General features: G+C 37.7%; 1 protein-coding gene across 8 annotated transcripts; it reads right to left on the bottom strand.

Moving 5' to 3' along the window:
- Positions 1–933: 933 nt before the first annotated feature.
- On the bottom strand, positions 934–19,688 carry LOC117952852 (muscleblind-like protein 2a). 8 transcript variants are annotated; one of them, XR_004658520.1, is made up of 10 exons: positions 19,410–19,688; positions 15,535–16,172; positions 10,576–10,740; positions 10,262–10,486; positions 9,895–10,143; positions 7,554–7,607; positions 7,044–7,194; positions 6,696–6,731; positions 5,881–6,048; positions 934–4,292 (listed from the first exon to the last, which is right to left on the bottom strand). XR_004658520.1 is itself a non-coding variant. In XM_034885438.1 (10 exons), exons 2-10 carry the CDS (start codon positions 15,706–15,708, stop codon positions 4,278–4,280), a joined length of 1,164 nt encoding a protein of 387 aa, XP_034741329.1. In that variant the 5' UTR covers positions 15,709–16,172; positions 19,410–19,688; the 3' UTR covers positions 934–4,277. The 8 variants fall into 8 exon arrangements, 7 of the variants coding, with proteins under 7 accessions (XP_034741329.1, XP_034741328.1, XP_034741326.1 ...); XM_034885438.1 differs by having other exon boundaries at positions 5,881–5,975; XM_034885437.1 differs by lacking the exons at positions 5,881–6,048; positions 19,410–19,688 and adding exons at positions 17,482–17,522; positions 17,690–17,903.
- Between the last annotated feature and the right edge of the window lie 249 nt (positions 19,689–19,937).

The raw sequence follows: 19,937 nt of genomic DNA, 5'->3' as shown, positions 1-19,937 counted from the left end.
CATCCAAAGAGAGCTCGACCAATCACAAGGGCGGCTCGAGGATGTGTATCCAGGAGGATACAAATGCACTGAATGCTGTTGCTATGGTAACGCTGCATTTAGTTGCAGCAGTCCAAATTTAAGAAAGTATAAAACCTGCCTAACCATAAAGTCAAGAGATTGAATATTTATTATTGAGTGATCTGTACCAGTGTCACCAAGACATTCCAACTATTTGCTGAATGGAAAAAAATGTAGCTCCACTGTATCTGTATTTCTGGTATAATTTGTCATTTTATTTAATTAAATCTCATTTTAGTTTATCCTTATTTATTTTATTGTTTTTATATCACTTTGATTGGCCTGGTTTTAAAGATGCCTTGCCCCAACTTCTATTTTAGGAGACAGTCACTTACAAATACATCAAACTTCCACTTTATGGAACATTTCTTAAGAACATATTGCTGATTTTCTATTTTATGGAAATCTTTACTAGCAATTAATACATTTTAATTGTTTATCTACTATAAACAAGAATCAACAAAACGTGCAAACCTTTGATGTTAGGGTCTTTATATGAATGGCAATGAAATGATGTAAAAATAAATGTACAGTGCAAAATCAAACAGCTCACAGCATGGCATTTACTTGACATTTATTTATTTGCAATATTAGATTTTACACAATTTTGAATTTACAGGAACAAAACTAGCCACATGAAATGTTTAATTATGCACAAATAAAATAATTTTCACAAGTAAGTTTAAAAAGAAAGGATGGACAGTTTAGATTCAGGCCAGGATGGAATCAAATGGCATTCACATATTTTGATCTGTGATATAATTTAACAAGCAATGTAGCCAGTCCTATCAGAATGGTGTTTGGGTTCATTTTACAAACTGTCATTTTTGGCTTCAAACTCAAAACTCACGTAGCAAAAATTTCAACGAACAATTCAGTGAAATGCTTTTTATTTATTAGACAAAATGAAATTCTTAGTTAATGAACAAATACAAACTTAGGAATAGATTAAAGATAAGGCAAAGTTTACAAAAAGCATGTCCTCTCAGTCTGACGTTTGAGAAAGTGCTATAGTCAGTCAGACCAAACATTCTTACTGTCCACATCGTTTTGACCGGGTGACCTCCATGTGTGGGCATATCCACGACATTCAAGCTTTCTGCCAAAAGGTGTAAAACAAACATTTGGCTATATGCCTTTTATTTGCAGGTAAAATAAATAAGGGAACACGTCATAGATCTAATAATAACCTAAACTTGAAAAGCAAACATATTATAAAAAGAAAACAAAGGTTCAATCAGCTGCTGAACCATCAACTGCTGACCCCCTGACTGCAGATTGTCTGAGGGTGGATTATATGTTTGCTGCAAGATGTTAACATGCAGTTAAAAACCATATAAAGCAAAAGGTTGACGTTCCAAAATATATCCTCATGCACTGGATCACTTACAGTATTTCACCATGGCATAACAAAGTAAAATATCTGACAGTACAATCTAATGTGTTATTGTGAGGAGCAAAACCAAAAGCAACCCCTACAAAAATACAGTTTTTAATCACTGCAACTTCAGATTGCCTCAGCAACACATCAAAAACAATTAAATGACAAACTATTATTACACTATTCTGAAAGTTACTTTTCATAAAATGTGGCCTGTACACTGCACTTTTGTACATTAAAAGCAATTCTATTGCCTTGCTCATGCAAAGGTTTGTTGTCCCTCACAGGTGACAAGGCAGTGACAGGGATGAAATGTTTTGAGCTTTTGTTTTGCTCCAACATTTAAACCCTTGACACAAGACGGCTTATCATAGGCTAATACAACAGATCAAGGCCCTTTGAGGAACCTCCAGCCGAGCTAAAGTCCATTTAATAAATTACATTCATCATAAAATAGAAGAGAATACATTTTAAAAGCCTTCTTTTCTAATGTTAAACTAGTAAAATATGCACGTATACTCCTTATATTCCAAACAAAAATGTGTCGAACTTTTCATAACAAATTAAAGAAAAATCAAAAAGTGAACAAATGAAATATCTCGTGGTGGATTGTCAGAGTTAATCACACACAATTGTACGTACACACATTTTCATAAAAACCAACAACTTAGATCAGTCACTTGAAAAGACATCATAAACATTAAAGGAAAAGTTATTTGCACAAGCTGTTTGCAAAGCAGGGAACTAAAACTTACATGAAAAATAGTCAAGAGAATGTTACATATAGGAATGAAAGCTGTTTTGTTTTTCACTCAACCACACACACTACCCACTCTGTCTGCTGTCAGTTACAAACAAAGACGGGTAAACTAAACTTCACCAAACATCTACCTCTTCAGAAGTTTTGTACTGTGTGTGAAACTGATTTGGGAACAATTGTTATACATTAATCATCTTAAAATCAAAACGAATGAAATTAAGCTTGATTTTAACTCTTAGACACAGTACATTCATACAAATTTCCTCTGTGAAAATTAACTGAAAGACTTAATGCACTGACGTAGCATTGCAAAACATTTCTCTCTAAATGTGGCTTAATTAGAGTAGATTTAATCAAGTGATTTTTCACACAAAGCCTTTTAAATATGCAGGGATATTCTCACTTGCACAATTCTTCAGGCACTTGTAACATTCAATTAATACAGTACTGACAACGGGCTGTAACATTACGACTGACAGTTCACACACTACCCAATGTATCCCTGATGTGATTACAGGGACTTTAGTTTGTATTTGAGTGGTAGTAATTCTAACAGCCTTAACTGAGTCAATGGCTGTGGAGGCTCTTATTTAAAACATGGTTTGTTAAATGTTCATGTTGAACCAGGAGCTGGTTTCACAAAGATATTTTAGACTGGTCTGTAATGTAAGGCCCATTTTAATTTTGCAGATTTCGTTGATGCAAGTCGTGAGTCGTAGTCTCACAAAAAAAAAAGAGAGATTTATGTTAAGCCTAAAACGCGAGTGACCCTACCACCAGCAAAATTTAGAGCTAAGATAATTCCATAGTAACTGTAAGTGACACCTGTCGAGAAGTGTTTCCAGGGTAACAATCAGTGACTCCTGCTGACCAGTGTCACCAATCGAAACATTTTCTGCTAAGCGGATTGTTGTGGTTTCCTGGTTCCTTAAGAAACTAGACATCTTTGTGCAGCATATTAATTCAGACATATGTAATTGGACTTATTAGTTTGACCTAAGCCCTAATCAAAGTATATCTTTGTGGAACTGGCTCCAGTGAAAACCACTTCCAGATATACCAGCAGGAGGGGGGGGGGGGGGGGGGGGGGGGGGGGGGCGGTGAAGCAACAATGTTTGCATCATTGTTGCTTCAATGCCTTAAAGAAATAAGTATCTGCAGCAATACATTCTGTATATGCAATGCAAAGGCACACCAGGAGGTGGAGCACTGATCCTGTTCTCTGGGATGAGAGGTTATACATTACAGATGATCGACCCTCAGAACACCTAGAGGACATTTTCGTCATTTTACAATGTAAAATCCAAAGTTAAAAGTGTGTTTTGCTAGTTTGTTTGAAATAAGTAAAGCTGGCACTAGATAAACAATCATTTATGTGAAAAACATTTTAGTGTACATAACACATTCAAGAAAGGAAAAATAATGTGTTGCTCAATATGTTGAGGATACAATTCAAACAATATAGGACCCCTTTACACCTGGTCTTAACACGTATTGTTTTCAGATTAGATCTGTCATGCTCATCCCTTCCTCCTGTACTATTTACATAATTTAAAACTGTCAGTGAACAACATTTCAGCTTGTTTTATTATCAGTTAATTTTAGGTGTTACTACTGTACCTGCACTGCCTGTTTTTGTTTGATTTCCATGTATTACTTGGTTGGATTTGTTCAGAAAACTTATTTTCTTTCCTTTTCAGGCTCTTATTCGTGAACAGGAGACACATTGCATTTCAGCTGATTAAGAGGCTAAATGCACCTCTGACCTCTGTCAGAATTGGATTAGGAAATAGAAACCAGGATATTATGCACACTACTGAGGATGCATGTTAATGCAGGTGCAAAGGTGCGTGCATACAATAATCTTCTGTGACACTTACCTAACAGTGTAATCCTAGTAATTGAGCTATGTAATTTATTACGTGAGATGAAAATAATGTCTACAACCTTTTCTTGAGTGATGTTATCAGCATGCAGCTTGTTGTAGGTTGTGTGTAGTGTTAACAGAATATTTACAGAGCAGCTGTTTGGCGTCTTTAACAGCAGCAACACGGCACTGACTTCTATTTCTGGTGGTTACTTGAGGATGATCTGTTTCAGGGGCAAGAGACAGTCACTTAGTGGTTGCAGATAGTAAAAAATACTTGGTCCATATGTGTTTTTGAAACATGACAAAAGTGCTCATCAAGAATGATCATCGTGATGGCCATACAATTGATAAAATTAAATGAAACAACTACCTCAAACCCTTTAAAATCTTGGTACTGGATGTAATTTCCCCTTACGTCTTTAACTTTATAAAAAAAAACTTGCCACAACTTATGACAGTTCTCATAGCTGTACCATCACATCAAATTGAATATATTGCACACAAGTACACATTTCCCCCAGAGCTCTGCCTATTGTGTAACATTGAATAACTTTTGGATAACATTTGTGCATATGACACTACTATATGAAACAAATGTCTGAACTAAGAAAGGTTAACAAAGTAATTAATGTTGTTTTTTCAAATATTTTACATTGACTCCTCTACAATCTCCAGCCATTAAAATGTAAAATGTTTTAGTTTGCGGGACTAAAATTACCAAAATATAAATAAAATAAACCTCAAAATCAAAAATGACAGATTATACACGTACACAGCCGGCAACTTGAGCCTTGAGGAAATGGCGACAAGTTGCCAGAAATTAAAGCCTAAAACCAGAATTTGATTGAAGTCGGCTTCAAAATAAAGGGGTAACATATTGTTTTAAAGAAGTCAATACTTGTGTCATGCTATAATATGATGTGGTATGATCTTATCCATAAATATGATATATTTTTGCAGTGCTAAATGCACAGATTTGCCATTGCTTCTTATGAAGAGTTTAAATTTGAATTCTCTACCGTACTTAAATGTTATTTTATTTTGGCGATTTGAGACTGGTCAGAGCAAGTCCTTCTGAGAGAGTTAAAGGCATAAGGTGAGTGAGGCTGTATCGGTATGTGTATTTGTCCAAAACCGTTTTGCTACAGGACGTCCGGTTTATATGCAACAATGGTTCAGTATGCATTGTGACCAAAACACGTTAAAATAGTCTATTATTGTCTACTACTAGCGCACACAGAACAGAAATTCTGAAGCCTAACTTTTACTCAGAAAGTTTTGGCAGTGTACACCTGTGTGAATATGTGTAGCTGTACTGTATACAGCTACACATATTCACACAGGTTAACATATCTACTCAAAGATGTCTCATTACAGTTTCACACATAAAAATAAACCCCCAAATAGGGGGGTTAAAATAATTTTTCACAGATAATAATACAATGAATGCAATTATTAACACGTCACAACCAGTGTGGCAAGTTTTTTTTCTATTATTAACATTTTAAACTGCATATTGAGTAGAGAAATAGACACTGACATGGAACAAAGCAAAAAACATGCAATAAAGAATATATGCCACACCACTATTTGCAAATGGAAGACCTCTAAATAAATGATGTCTGTCATCAGGAAAAGGAGTGAGATGTGGCCGAGTTCAACTAAAGGTCTACAGGTAGATAAAGCTTAATGACAATGCAATGCAAGCAGGGCGATGCTATGCTGATGAAGCAACTCCCCTGATATAAAGATGAGGCACTTATTCTGAGCTCAAGGATTTATGACAGAAAGCTTTAAAAAGGAGCAAACCTGATTGGCTGGTGCTGTTGCTGCGTAGGGGACACTTGTGGCGGGAGTAGTTGCTGCAGAGACAGTAGCAGGCGTAGCACTGTACATCATGGGGACTTTTTCAGGAAGGGAACCATGAAAGCAATGAAAAGGGAGGTGGAGCATTATGGTAACCATAGCAATGTTTTCCTATCTCTCGCCAGGCAAGTACAATATGACATTAGCAGCAAGCCATCATTGGGTTAGACCAGCAGATGGCATGTGATCACACAGCAAAGCGAGACAGCAGGGGAGAACATAAAAGGAGAGCTGATAAGGTACAATTAGGAAATCTGTCCATAATTTAACACCCCAAAAGAGGTGGCATGTACAGTAATGCCATCAGTTAAGATCAAAGATTGTTTTTGTTTTATTTTAAAGATATTTGAGTTTTAATAATGTAAAACATTTCAGAGTATAAAAAAAACAAGTGAATCAAAGGGATGCTGATCAAATTTCCTAATCCAAGGTGTGTGGTACTTCTACAGACAAAATCCCTCAAACTGCTTAAATTAGTATATTCTGTTTGACTACCTGAATTATTTATTATTTGTAAATGAAAGAATTATTTATATATTACAAGACTTGATTATCAAAACAAACACACAATTATACAAGAAAAGCTCAAAGGTGTACAATAAAATCTAATACAATTATCCTTTCTGATCATTTTATGATGTGGTTTTAATGTGGTTTGCTTTCCTATGCTGGAATAACAGAAAAGCCAGATGAAAGCTTCACTTTTGTTCTCCATTGATATGACACATAGTTTATAAAAGAATAAGGAAGGGACCTACCAATGCCGTTCGTGGGAGTCATGCAGAAGAAAGAACCTGTGTGATTATAAAATGGAAAGAGAAATGTTCAACAATGGCGTGAGCACACATGAGACTTCTTTAGTGTAGTAAGCATACACAAATAAGACCCTTGGTCTTTAGACAGTAACGATTTAACAGATACGTAGACTAAAGTAAAGTGAAGTAAAATACTGGATCTTAGTTCTTAAGTCAAGTGACAACAAAAGTGTGTATATTTAAGAGCAGTATATAAACCCAGAAACAAAACAATTAGGACACACGTGAAATTGAAAAGTGCATGACATTCCCCACTTTAGCTTTAAATCCACATCTCGTTTAGAAGCTCACCTGTGGGATAAAATGCGGCAGTGGGCTGCTGCAGCTGGGAGTTGGCTAGAGCCTGTTGGTAGTGCAAAAAACTAGGACTGAGGAGAGAGCTGGCCCAGTTGCTCTTCTCAAAAGCTGGTCTCTTTGGTAGGGGTACACTGTAGGGATAACCCTGAAAGGAAACAAGAAGAGACATGACACACGGAAACTCCCTCTATCTCTGTTCAGCTACGCTTTCAACACTTAATATTTAGTATTTGTTTACAAAAATATGCAAAAACGGCAAACATGACTACACAATAAAGGTGACGGTTTTAACATAGTGGAAAACTCAAGCATGTTTTAGGATTCAAATATGAATGGAATAACCAAAATGTTTAAAACATCTTTCAAATTAAGCACTTAAAGCTACTGATGAGGACTGTGTACACAGAAACTATGTGAGACTTGAAGAAGCTTTAAACCACAATGACAAAAATGAAAAGATACAATACAATTAATAGCTACAACCCAAGCAAAAGGTGAAAGTACCAGGTCTACAGTTGCCTCGAGGGATCGCTTCATTGCTTTGGCAGTCGACTGAGTCTTTTAATAGCAGGCAGCGAGCACATGATGGCAGTGGGCCAATGGGATTCAAGCGTTTAACATACAGGTAACAGCAAGCAGAGGTGCGTCATGGGGGACAGCATTGTGGAAAGGTGAGAAGGGGAAAACAAAAACAAAATAATCTGAATGTAGTATACCACATAAAACACAATATGCATGCACAGTAACCAAAATAACTGATTAAAAGACACACTAACTAAAGACTCCGTCATTAGTAGGTCAACATGTAGTCAATCAATAGCTTTGGCAACAAAGATTTACCATGATAGGCCACAACCTTGTATTTCTTACACTGTATATTCATCACTATAACATTACTCGATCGAGTTTGTTAATTGTATTCAAAACACTACCATGATGCAATCAGTGGTACTATACACACTGGTCTTAGGAAGGGTTAAAAACGTTATGTACATCAAGCACTGAACATTTTATTGTTAAATGAAAAACGACTTGGTTTTATTAAAGCCAAAGACAATAACCCAAATAAACAGCTGAAATAACTATGTATGCAAAGTCATAAAACACAGAATGTGGAGCTCTACTACATTCACACTCGCTTTTGGTGGAATGTCAGTTGCCTCCTCTACTTTTACTGTACACAGCAAAACATAATTGCTTCTGTGAGCTTAAAATACAACCTACATTTCATTAAACAAAATTATTATTTAAATGTAAGGGACCATAAAAAATAATGTAAATGAAAAGTGAGGTAGATGGTCTATGGAGGGTAAGGTAGCACATTTTACTGAAGCCAGGTGTTATAGGCTTTGGCAAGTGAAAGACCGGAACATGCATTATGTTAAAATAAACTTAAGTAAACTAAGTTAAGTGTTAAAACTGAAACCAAAATAAAATTTTAGATGCAAGAATTGGGAAAGGAAATGGCAGAAATTATGAAGCGGAACTGTCAAGTTGGTCCAGAGTACATAACAGATGACTTTGCTCTTTTGTGCACTTTCCCATGCAGGTAGTTATTACAAAGCTTAGTCATTACAATGACTCATGCTGTATAGCACATAATAAATACGGTAAAAAATGACATTTCTCAGTTAACGGCAGCTTAGCACCGGTTCTGTCTATGGGGTGTCTGGTGCATGTGCTAACATAGAAAATATACATCTTTTGATTGGGCCCGTTTAAAAGGCACAAGCCTTAAAATGTCAACAAAAAGTATAGTTTTATTATAAAAAAAATGCAAGATGGAATCTGCTGCTGTTCCCAATTTGACTGACAGATTTTAATACATGGACTAACCCTTGACAACAACTACCTTGAATCTAATCTCATCCTTCTTTGTAATGTTTTCTGATGTCATGACAGGTCTGTTTATATCTGTGGTGTTTGGAAACAACATTAAAAACAGGCATATGTGTTTAATTATCAGAAAAGACACAGACAAAGGGCAGATTTTCTATTGATGACTAAAAATCCCTTTAATTTAAATTACAAAGTCTAAGACAAAAGTTTTCAAACTCTGATGTGTGCTGCCCCAGGGGTGCGTTGGAGAGTTAGGGGGTGGGGGGGAGGGGGTGTGTGTGTGTGTGTGTGTGTGTGTGTGTGTGTGTGTGTGTGAAGTGCGAGATGTGAGGCAAAGATACTGTGTTCTATAGACAACAGGAAATAAGTTATTGTACTTTGGCCTGCTGATTTTGTTCACAATTTGACAAAAAAATGGCATTCCTTGCCTGAGTCAGGACTTGGTTGACAATATAGAAAAAAGATGCATCATAACTCAAGAAAATTGTCTGAAAATAATCACTTTTTTAAGTTTTCTTCAGTACAAAGTAATCCAGTAAACGTCGTCTGTATATGGGTACACAGCCACTAATAGCTAATTCAGCATACTTTTAACGGTGAGTAGTACCTCCTGTTTGCAAGCAGTGGGGGGGTGCGCATTGTCTTGATTTTGTCTGAGGGGGAAGGGTCAGATTTTCACAGATTTCAGATCACAGAAATCATTATTCTGACCTTTAGCTTACAGTTTTAACTGAATGGAGTTTAACAATTAATCTAATTGCTGTTTTCCTGCTTTGTTTAACACGTAGACATCAGTTCAATTTTAAGGGCATATACTAATTATTGCCACTACATTAATATACCATTGCAAATAATAGTATATACTGTAAATGTATAGCGCTCCACATTCAGTGATGTTATGGCAAAGACAATTACACTAAAAAGCACCATATTTTTGGCAGGATAATGTGTTTCTGCGCAAACTAAAACACATTTCATTGGTTAGAAGGATAAGTCTCTCTCTTACCATGGCTGCAGCCTGGGCTGCGACGGCTGTGTGATTGACTTGCTGTTGACTGGATTTGATTTTGGCCTGCAATTGTGCAGGCGGGTGAAAATACTTGCACTTCTCCCTGGAGCAGCGGCTCTTGATGTAGTCCATGCAAACAGTGACCGTGTTATCTGTGGTGTCAATCATTGGGCTGTCACTGGGGTGAGCGAAGCGGCAATCTGTCTCCCCTCTTGCACAGTTTCCCCGCTGAAACTCGCGGCACACCTGAGAGGAGCAATTATAAAGACAAGAATTACGAATTTTAACATGTAGCCAGACTATGTCAACCCACAGAACTAATGTATTTATTCATGTTAAATCACTCCTTGTGGTGCATGAATACCTCTAGCTTGTCCGAACGCTGCAGTTTCTGTGAGGGAGAGGAAGAAGAAGAAGAAGAAGAAGAGGAGCTCTGGACCGTAACCGGTGGGCTCCCAGAAACAAGAACCTGGGTGCTGGAGAGGTTGTCTGTTGGGATGAGGCTCATTCCATGGCTCAAAGGTGTCATGTATGAACCATAACTAAGACCAGTATTTGTGCCCAGTCCCTGTGTAACATGAAATGTTGGCTATGAGGGAAAATGTTACATATTACAAATCAGACAAGCATCATAACACTTAGAAGTTAATTTTAATAACTACTGAATGAGGACCTTACCACAGGCTGCATGCTGTGTCCTGGGATCATGAGCTGCATCTGTTGGGCAAGCACAGCTGCTGCCGTCTTTTGTTGGATGAGGTTGTTGCGCCCATTTATCTCTAACTGGGTTTTTAAGTGTGAAGGTGGATGAAGATACTTGCAATTTTCTCTTGAGCATCGCCCCTGTTTTCAGAGAAAAAGGAAAAGAAAAGGATATATTCCTATAAATATTGTTAGTGTTCCTCATAATTCAATTTACAGGCTTTAATTAGGCTACTGGTCTAAATCTAAATCCACACAATTGTGCTTCCTTGCTACAGAAAGGAAACACCATTTCCTAAAATTGCCAGTGAATGTTAGATTTGGATGTAGATGATGTGCCAACATAAATGTAATAGACAGGGCTGTAAGGAGGACGATGGTCAAAAGGAAATAAATGGTGATTTGCTTTATATTTCAACAGTCTGGATATTAAGCTTATGTATTATTTTTTCCTCTTGGACTTTAAATGGAACCTTCCAACACAAGTTCTGTCAATCAAGCATCTGAATTTCTCTAATGAGAGGTAAGCTTCTTCTGCCCTTCGTATTCAAATCAAGTGAAGTAATTTCACATCATTTGCATTTCTCACAAGAGATTTACTTTATTTGTTGTGAAGGTCCATGTAGGTTTTATGGTCATCAATTTGTCATTAGTTGGGATATAGCTCTGAAAAAATGCAGTATTATTGGAAAGTATTATTTCAATATCTAATATTTAATTGCAAAGCATGTAGAGGTCTGTAATTTTTTTGTATTTTATTGCATGACACAAGTATTTGATACATCAGAAAAGCAGAACTTAAAATTTGGTACAGAAACCTTTGTTTTGCAATTCCAGAGATCATACAATTTCTGTAGTTGTTGACCAAGTTTGCACACACTGCGGGAGGGATTTTGGCCCACTCATCCATAAGGACCTTCTCCAGATCCTTCAGGTTTTGGGGCTGTTGCTGGGCAATACGGACTTTCATCTCCCTCCAAAGATTTTCCATTGGGTTGAGGTCTGGAAACTGGCTAAGCCAGACTTGTTACGAAGCCACTCCTTAGTTGCCCTGGCTGTGTGTTTTGGGTCGCTGTCATGCTGGAAGACCCAGCCACGACCCAGGGAAGGAGGTTGTTCCAATCCCTCCTCCCCTCAATAAGGTGCAGTCGCCCTGTCCCCTTTGCAGAAAAGCACCCCAAAAGAATGATGTTTCCACCTCCACCTCCATGCTTCATGGTTGGGATGGTGTTCTTGGGGTTGTGCTCATCCTTCTTCTTACTCCAAATACGGCAAGTGGAGTTTAGACCAAAAAGCTCTATTTCTGTCTCATCAGACCACATGACCTTCTCCCATTCCTCCTCTGGATCATGGGCAAACTTCAGATGGGCCTGGACAAGCGCTGGCTTGACTAGGGGGACTTTGTGTGCGCTGCAGGATTTTAATCTTAAATCTTTAATCCATGACGTAGTGTGTTAATAATGATTTTCTTTGAGACTGTGGTCCTAGCTCTCTTCAGGTCATCGACAAGGCCCTGACGTGTAGTTCTGGGCTGATCCCTCACCTTCCTCATTGATGCCCCACGAGGTGAGATCTTGCATTTAGCCCCAGCCTGATGGAGATTGATCGTCATCTTAAACTTCTTCCATTTTCCAACAGTTGTTGCCTTCTCACCAAGCTGCTTGCCTATTGTCCTGTAGCCCATCCCAGCCTTGTGCAGGTCTCCAATTGTATCCACAGCTCTCTGGTCTTGGCCATTGTAAGGAAGTTGGAGTCTGTTTGATTGAGTGTGTAAACAGGTGTCTTTTATACAAAATTTATTAAATATTGAGATCACGATTAATTATCACGATTATTTGTGATTTTAACCATACATTTTTTATATTGTCACATAAAGCAGTTGTACATTGCCTTTAGGCTATTTATAACTGCTTTCTTTCACATCCATATTGTGTATCCATATTGTGCAAGAGATCTTCTAGTCAAGGAAAAAAAATCCTATTTCTGTATTTTTCAGCTGAATGGCGATACATGAGATATATATATATATATTTTTTTTTTTACAAAGTGGGTCAAGGCCAAAGCCACTTTTCACAAGCTGTTTTGTTAAAACAGATTGAATGCAAAAACAGGGTTTCCTTCCCAGAAAATATACAGCTGCAATACATGTTTACATGAAAATTAAATATGTGCGTAAGCTACTCACAGAGTGACAGCTGGCTCATTATGAACGGGTCCAGCACGGGTTGAATGAAGGGTCAGCAGTTACACACGTGAGTATGAAATGTCTGTATCGTCACTGCACTGCATTTTTATGAACTAGGATAATCTGGCCGTGGGTCAAATGCATGGGTTAGTTGCATTCAATAACTCCTGTGCTTTTCGCCATGGCCATCGCAATAACAGAGAGTTAACAGCGGAAACACTGGTACAAATACAGTTTGGCTCGATATGCAGCTATGTATAAATGTCAGAAGTGTGGACCAGTGCAGTGCCTTCCCGTGTTGCTGGGAGCCGTATGTGAGTGAATGGGGGGCGGGGCTTACTCCGCCCTCTGTGACTGTCTACATTTAGAAACTAAGGTGCACGGTGCAGGGAACAACTCTGACTGGCACCAGACAGTGGTTAACGAAGCGGTAGTTTGGCTTTGCAAAAAAAAAAAAAACGGAGCATTCTATGAACGCATCTAAAATATCACTCGATCACACAAATCTGATCATAGGAAGCCAAAATCATGATTGTGATTAAAATTCGATTAATTGTGCAGTCCTAATGAGTGGAGAACAGGAGGGCTTCTTAAAGAAAAACTACCTGGTCTGTGAGAGCCGGAATTCTTACTGGTTGGTAGATGATCAAATACTTCATCATCATGCAACAAAATACAAATTAATTATTTAAAAATCATAACAATTTTCTGGATTTTTGTGTTAGATTCTGTCTCACAGAGTTGAAGTGTACCTATGATAAAAAATACAGACCTCTACATGCTTTGTAAGTAGGAAAACTTTCAAAATCAGCAGTGCATCAAATACTTGTTCTCCCCACTGTTTAGCACATTGTGCATAACCCCAAGCCTGTAAACATAGAGGCTTCAATGAAAAGAAGGGAGAGCACTGCAGCGCTTGGGAGCACTTTAAAATCAACTTAGTAGTAACATTTGTGATGCAGTTGGCTAGTAAAATCAAGTGAGGATCAAAGTAGTAAAAAAGAAAGAAAAGAAAATCAAAGCTATTTAAAAAATAAATCAAGAACAGGGTGAATCGAGATCACAATTGTTTAATGATTAATCGTCCAGGCCTAGTAGACAGCTTGAAAGCATGAAATGAAAGTGCCTTCCATAATACAGTGCCATAGAGACTCATGCGCCACAGCTATGAAGGGTTAAACTGAGGTCAAAGACGAGGAAGCTGAGGCTCCTCTGTCTTGACAGCATCTAGCTGAAGTTGCATTAAGTGATCAATGGGTATGCTCCCTTCTCAGCTGTATGAGAGGAGCTAGCCACAGGAAACAGCTCAAGTTTGTGTATTAACAAGACATTCAACTGCTTTAATGGATGTCATGAGATACTAGTTACAATAGCAAAGCATGTGCACATTCTTCTCTGTAATAAAGTTAACTGTCAGAAGCAATTGATCAACTCTACTGATTCACAAATCATATGTAATTAAAATGCCATCAGTGGACAACTAGGAGGAAAACAATTTGTTTGGGAAGCACAATTTGAGCAGCTAACTATTTTTTTTTTCTTTCCCTGAGACATCATCACATGACTGCAACAACTGCTAGCTGACGCAAACTGTAATTCTAGGTTTCTAAAATATTGTAATTCTAAAATAAAACTAAGCTTGACATTTATTTTTATTTACTTACTTAGTCCCAATAGGAATTTAACATCTCTATTGTGTATAATTGTTCTATTGTTTGCTGTTTATTTATAAAAATGCACCAAAATTACGTGCACAATTTAGTTTGGCCCCAAGCGTATATTGTAGTATATTTCATTATAAAGATGAATATGTATATTTCCAAGTGGTGATGTCTTGATGTTAATATTTGGTCAGCAAAATTGATTTAGGTCAAATCAATAAATGTTGTTTTAAGATAAAAGGAATACGGAAGCTACTATGTGTAAGACTTTGATCCAAGACCTTGACCCCTGGGGCTCAGAGAAGGCCCTGTCCAGACAAGCTGTGTATAAACTGCCTACAGTAAGGAGATAAGACGATGAGTCAACATGAGAATAATCCTGGGGGCAATGCTGTATTGTGTGGTAATAGTGAATGGGTGAGAGTGGATTAAGGCACCCTTGGTGTCTCATTCAGGGCAGGAGAATAAACTGGCTGTAATCCAACCGGCTGCCAGAATTTTTTTTATAGTCTAGACTAGATAAGTGATGAGGTGCTCTATTTCTGGAGATGTCATATTACCTATAGTTTTAACATATTTCTACTTGAAACCAGATGTGGGGGCAGCTTAATATGGGGGGAAGGGGGGGGGGGGGGGGGGGGGGGGGATTTCACCATTGGGTGGGGTTAAGACTTTAAACTGACAGTAGTAATCAAGCATCATTTCCTTCCTCTATTATTAACAGTTAGCGGGGAAGGAAGAAGAAAGAACAGTGGGAAAAAAAAGAGTTTGTTGTAATCCCATTCTATACAGTATATGTTGGAACACTGCAGTGTAGACAACTATGAATGATATCAGGAATGCTTTCCCAAACTCACAGCCCGGCTCACTTCGTGTTCACTGGTTAGCTTGGTAGACCTGTATGTTAAACTGTATTTGTTAGGAAACAAGATGGAATCTGCATCCCCAAGAACCCTTTGAGCAATCCCAACATGTATATATAGGATTTGGTATAATAAAGAAACCATTAACCCAGGGACACGGGTAACAAGTAAATGTTTAATTTCATGAAACATTTACCTTTATATGAGGGTGTGCAGTATTTCTTACCTTCAGGGAGTCAAAGCAGGCAACAACTCTCCCATTGTCAACTTGGCAGCTCTTCGGTGGATGAGCAAATTTGCATTCCTCATCACTACGTGAACAGTTTCCTCGCTGAAACTGTCGACAGACTTCCAGAGTTAGCCATTTTGTGTCTCTTACTGAAGACATGTTCAATGCCATGTCCAAAAGGTTATAATCATAAATTATTTTAGGTCAATCTTATTGTGCCTAATACAACAAAAGCTGTAGGTTGGCTCTATGTGCAAAGTCCTCTTTTAAAAACAACCTGGTGAGTCCTCCATCAACTGGAGCAGAAAGATCAGATGGCTGGTCAATCACTGAGAAAACACCCATCAAAAAACAACAACTGCAGATGTATGTTGTGACAAATTTAAGTGTAGATTCCACAAATGGTGTCCATAAATATCAGACAAGTGAGGGTAATTTAATTATCATTCATTCTCAGGTCATTATCTCTATTCTCTTATATTATGGCTCTATTTAAGCATTTTTAGGTGCTGATGTTGTGCAAAGTGGTAGCAGAGGACTTGCAGCTGAGGTATCTTGTGTGGCTGCTTAATTGAGTCTGGCCTTGAAAAAAGCAAAGGCCAGCAAAGTAGACGAACCCACTTCAAGCTGGGGATCTGAAAGACAAAAACATGTATATTACAGAATTAGTATCCAAATAAATATTACAAGTATGTAATATTACAAGCCATTACTCTACAATTGGCACATTTAGAGCGACCATAAATACTGATGGCATTCCATGTACTTACTTCTATTCACTAAAGACCATTTATTCTCTAGAGTTATCTGTTCTTTAGCAGAAACTAATCGTTTGAGTCATTTCTTAAACACGGCTCCAGTCATTCTCTGGTTCCAACTTCTCAAATGTGAGCATTCATTGCTTTTGTCTCTTTTACGACACTGTAAACTATTTGGGCTTTTGTAATGCTCAAAACAAAACATGCAGTATAATAGTTAGTTAATAGAACTAGTGATCTGACCAGATCACTAGATCAATAAAACTATGCATGTCCTCTGTAGGGGAATTCATGTTTCCCTCTTGGTAATCTAAACCATTTCCACTAATTTCCACTAACCATTTTTGTGATTTAGAGGTTTACTCTACAATAATTCCTCATCGTTGATTTCTCTGTCATTTTGCTTTCTTTTTACCTGTGTCTGTACAGTGCATACACATCTCAAGATGAACATCTAGATGTATCTTTTGCCAGCCTGACATTGCTAATGGTAGCTAATTCACAGCTAGTATGATATAAAGATGATCATTATTTCAATGGACAATTCTAAACTTCAGAAATATTGAGATGGTTGTTGTTGATGCAATATGTCTGCACATTTCACAATTTCTTTCTCAAGGCCATGCCTCTTCAATTAAAACGTAAGCTAGTTACAAACACAGAACCAGTTGTGCTAGTCTGTGCCCAGGCTGTGTAGCTGGATGGTGTCATGGTAATCAATCAATATTGGTAGGCCTATATGAACATTTGCTAAGCTTAAATCCATTGAACCATAAGATGGATGTTATGCCACATATGTAATACATTTTGTTGATCAGTATCAACTACAAAAAACTGCCAATTAAAACTAGATTTCATCTTCCACACATACTAATGTTCTTCTATTACACATATTCTGTACACTCTCTCTGCCCACTATAACCTATTTTCCATTGCGCTGTTACGCTCTACTTGTTAATACTGTGGGCCACTTGGTGCCAAATTGCTACCGTCAGATATGCTGACTCTTGGCCCACCAAAGCACATACAGAATAAAAGGAAAGCAAGACAAAGCTTAAACACACGCCATACTGGGAGTCAAAAACAGGAAGGTATAGCCAGACCAGCCCATTAACTGGTAAAACACACAGGAAGTTGCTGAGCAGGCAGAAAAGGTGGTTAACTTGAGAGCTGAATAAATATTTACCAGAGTTGAGCGGTTTCTCCACTGAGAGCAATCTACATTGTCTATAAATGTACAAAGACACAAAAGGCACAGATTTAGACTAAACTCTGCTTTTGTTAACCCAGATATTCTGCTATAACAGCCGCTCAGCTTCACTGCATGCTATCCCACAGCCTACTGCAGCAAATTCCTCTGAGCGCAAGTCAGGAAACAGAGCACGGAAACCTACCTCTCTCACTTCACGTAGCACCAAGAACTTCTGTCCCAAACCGAGAATCTTGGTTAGAGACTAACTTTTGAGCAGGTACCTTGGTAATATAATAACAGCAACAAACAATTTTAACCCCCTATTTGTCCTACGGATTTAGTGAACAAAGATTTTCTCTTCACAACAGTAAAAATTGCCTGTCCAACTCTGGCTGAAGCCTTTTCAGCCACCCCCCTTCCTGCTTGTGTGCCAGCCCCCAGGAAGATCCTCCCAGTCACTTATTGGCCAATAGAAAACAAGGAGCTGATGCACTGTTTGTGCAGCGCTTGGAGCAAAACGCTATGAGCACTTGACCATTTATCTTTTATCTATGAATACAATTTTATTATTTAGAAGTGACTGGGTTCAACACTTACAGTATAAACACAATAAAGTATATATCTACTAACACTGGACAAACATTTTACCCAAATTAGATCATGTAGCTCATCAATGAGTGTCCTGAACATACTTTACAATTTCTATAAAAGGCCTAACTCAGTTGCATTATTTGGACATTTCAATTGTGTAATTACAAATGCTTAATAAACCAAGTTTTAATATTGATACCAGAGAACATCAGAGCTTTTGTATAAAGTATATAGATAGTCCTTCAACAACATATTTACTGTTGTACCATCATTCCACTTCTGAAATGTGTGCAATAATGTGTAAAATGTAAAGTATCATGCAATGTAACTTACCCACCATAATATTATTAATAAAAATAATAATAATACACTTTTGTGTAGCAACGTCATGCACATTAAATGTTCAAACCCACTATATAATCCTAATTCAAAATGTAATTCATTTCCCATGCATGCGGATAACTGATATGTAATTTAGAACAAAAAAAGTTGCATGTGAACTTGAGCATGATAAATCACAAGATTGACAAGATAAACTCTCAAAATTGACTACAATTGTTGCTGTGTATAATAGACAATATTTTTTAGCCAGAGCAGTTAATTTAAAACTCTGCCACATCACTACTTTTTAGTACTGATATTTAAACATTATTTTGGGTATTTGTCTAAATTAAGCAGACTCCTGTTGCATAGCTTACGTTGTGTATTATGTATGGCATTATTATTGGTGATACATTTCTTCCAGTTTCAACAGTAGGTTGTTTTTGCTGACAGATGCTGCCGTATTTAGTTAATTCAAAATGAGAAGATGCACCCATGATATTTACACCACTTGGGGGCAGATTAAAACACGGCGAAAAGCATTTTGCGCGATGGTTATTCTGTTTAAAGCCGTTAGAAAATACTTTTATTTGTAGTCCATATTTCATGGAAGGTGAAATGGGAATTTTGCTGGTCTGAATATGGATGTCCCGCCCACCACATTACTGTAACGACATATGCAGTTGTCTCTCAAATAGCAAGCAGCAGAAAATAGGCTAATGTTACAATACCACGTTACAATATCTGTCAACTGACGTTAACGTTGACTGACACTATTGCCTTATTTGTACAGATTGGTACTTCGAGGGAGAGCTAACGTTAGCATAGTTCACGTAGTTAAATTTGCATTCTCATCCTCGGCTACTTTAGCTAGCTAACGTTAATCACGAATATTAAGCTAGCAAGCTAAAGACACCGCTGTCATTGGGCTAGCGGTATAAAGAACATTAACATTAACGTTTATTAGCCCACGTTAGCCACACTGTTAGCTAAGGAGTAGACGTGCTTACCTCATATCATCACGGATGAACCGCTTCCCAGAAGGAAACAGCAATCACGCACCAGCTAGGACAGACGACACTGCAGTCCAAGTAAACTACCGTTAACGAAAACAAGATGTCAAGTGCTCCCAAAATGTCTGTTTAACAACCCATTTAATTATTGCTCTGTTCGTAGAGTTAGCTTACAGCTCGTTATTTCGACTTCGTTGCTACTCTACTATAGCGCTGCACAGATTTAAGCAACAAGCTTTTGACAGCTTACTGTACGATCGTCAGTTTATTGTGATGACGGGGTTTTCCATGGTTTGCTGAGAAGCCTTAAGGCGATCGATAATTGAATATACAACGTTTCAAGCAAAGAGTCACAAACGACATGTTATGTCACAACTTTAGATGCATTACGTTGATTTTAACGTAATATGTTTTAGGCAAAAAGAGGTAATTCTATAATTTATATCTCCGATGATTCCCCCCTACGACTTCAAAGTGGTACGATCCACACGAATGCCAGTAGGCTAAGGGCAAGGGTTTGCTTGT

The sequence above is a fragment of the Etheostoma cragini genome, chromosome 11, assembly GCF_013103735.1.
Source record: "Etheostoma cragini isolate CJK2018 chromosome 11, CSU_Ecrag_1.0, whole genome shotgun sequence".
NCBI lineage: Eukaryota > Metazoa > Chordata > Actinopteri > Perciformes > Percidae > Etheostoma > Etheostoma cragini.
This window is presented reverse-complemented; position numbering and strand designations above follow the sequence as displayed.

Coding starts and splice junctions, on each gene's coding strand:
- LOC117952852 (XM_034885435.1), bottom strand. CDS start 15,708: ATGGCATTGAACATGTCTTCAGTAAGAGACACAAAATGGCTAACTCTG. Junction 10,741..15,534: donor CCTGCTTTGACTCCCTGAAG/GTAAGAAATACT, acceptor CTCTGAAAACAG/GGGCGATGCTCAAGAGAAAA. Junction 6,732..7,043: donor TGCCGCATTTTATCCCACAG/GTGAGCTTCTAA, acceptor ATAATCACACAG/GTTCTTTCTTCTGCATGACT.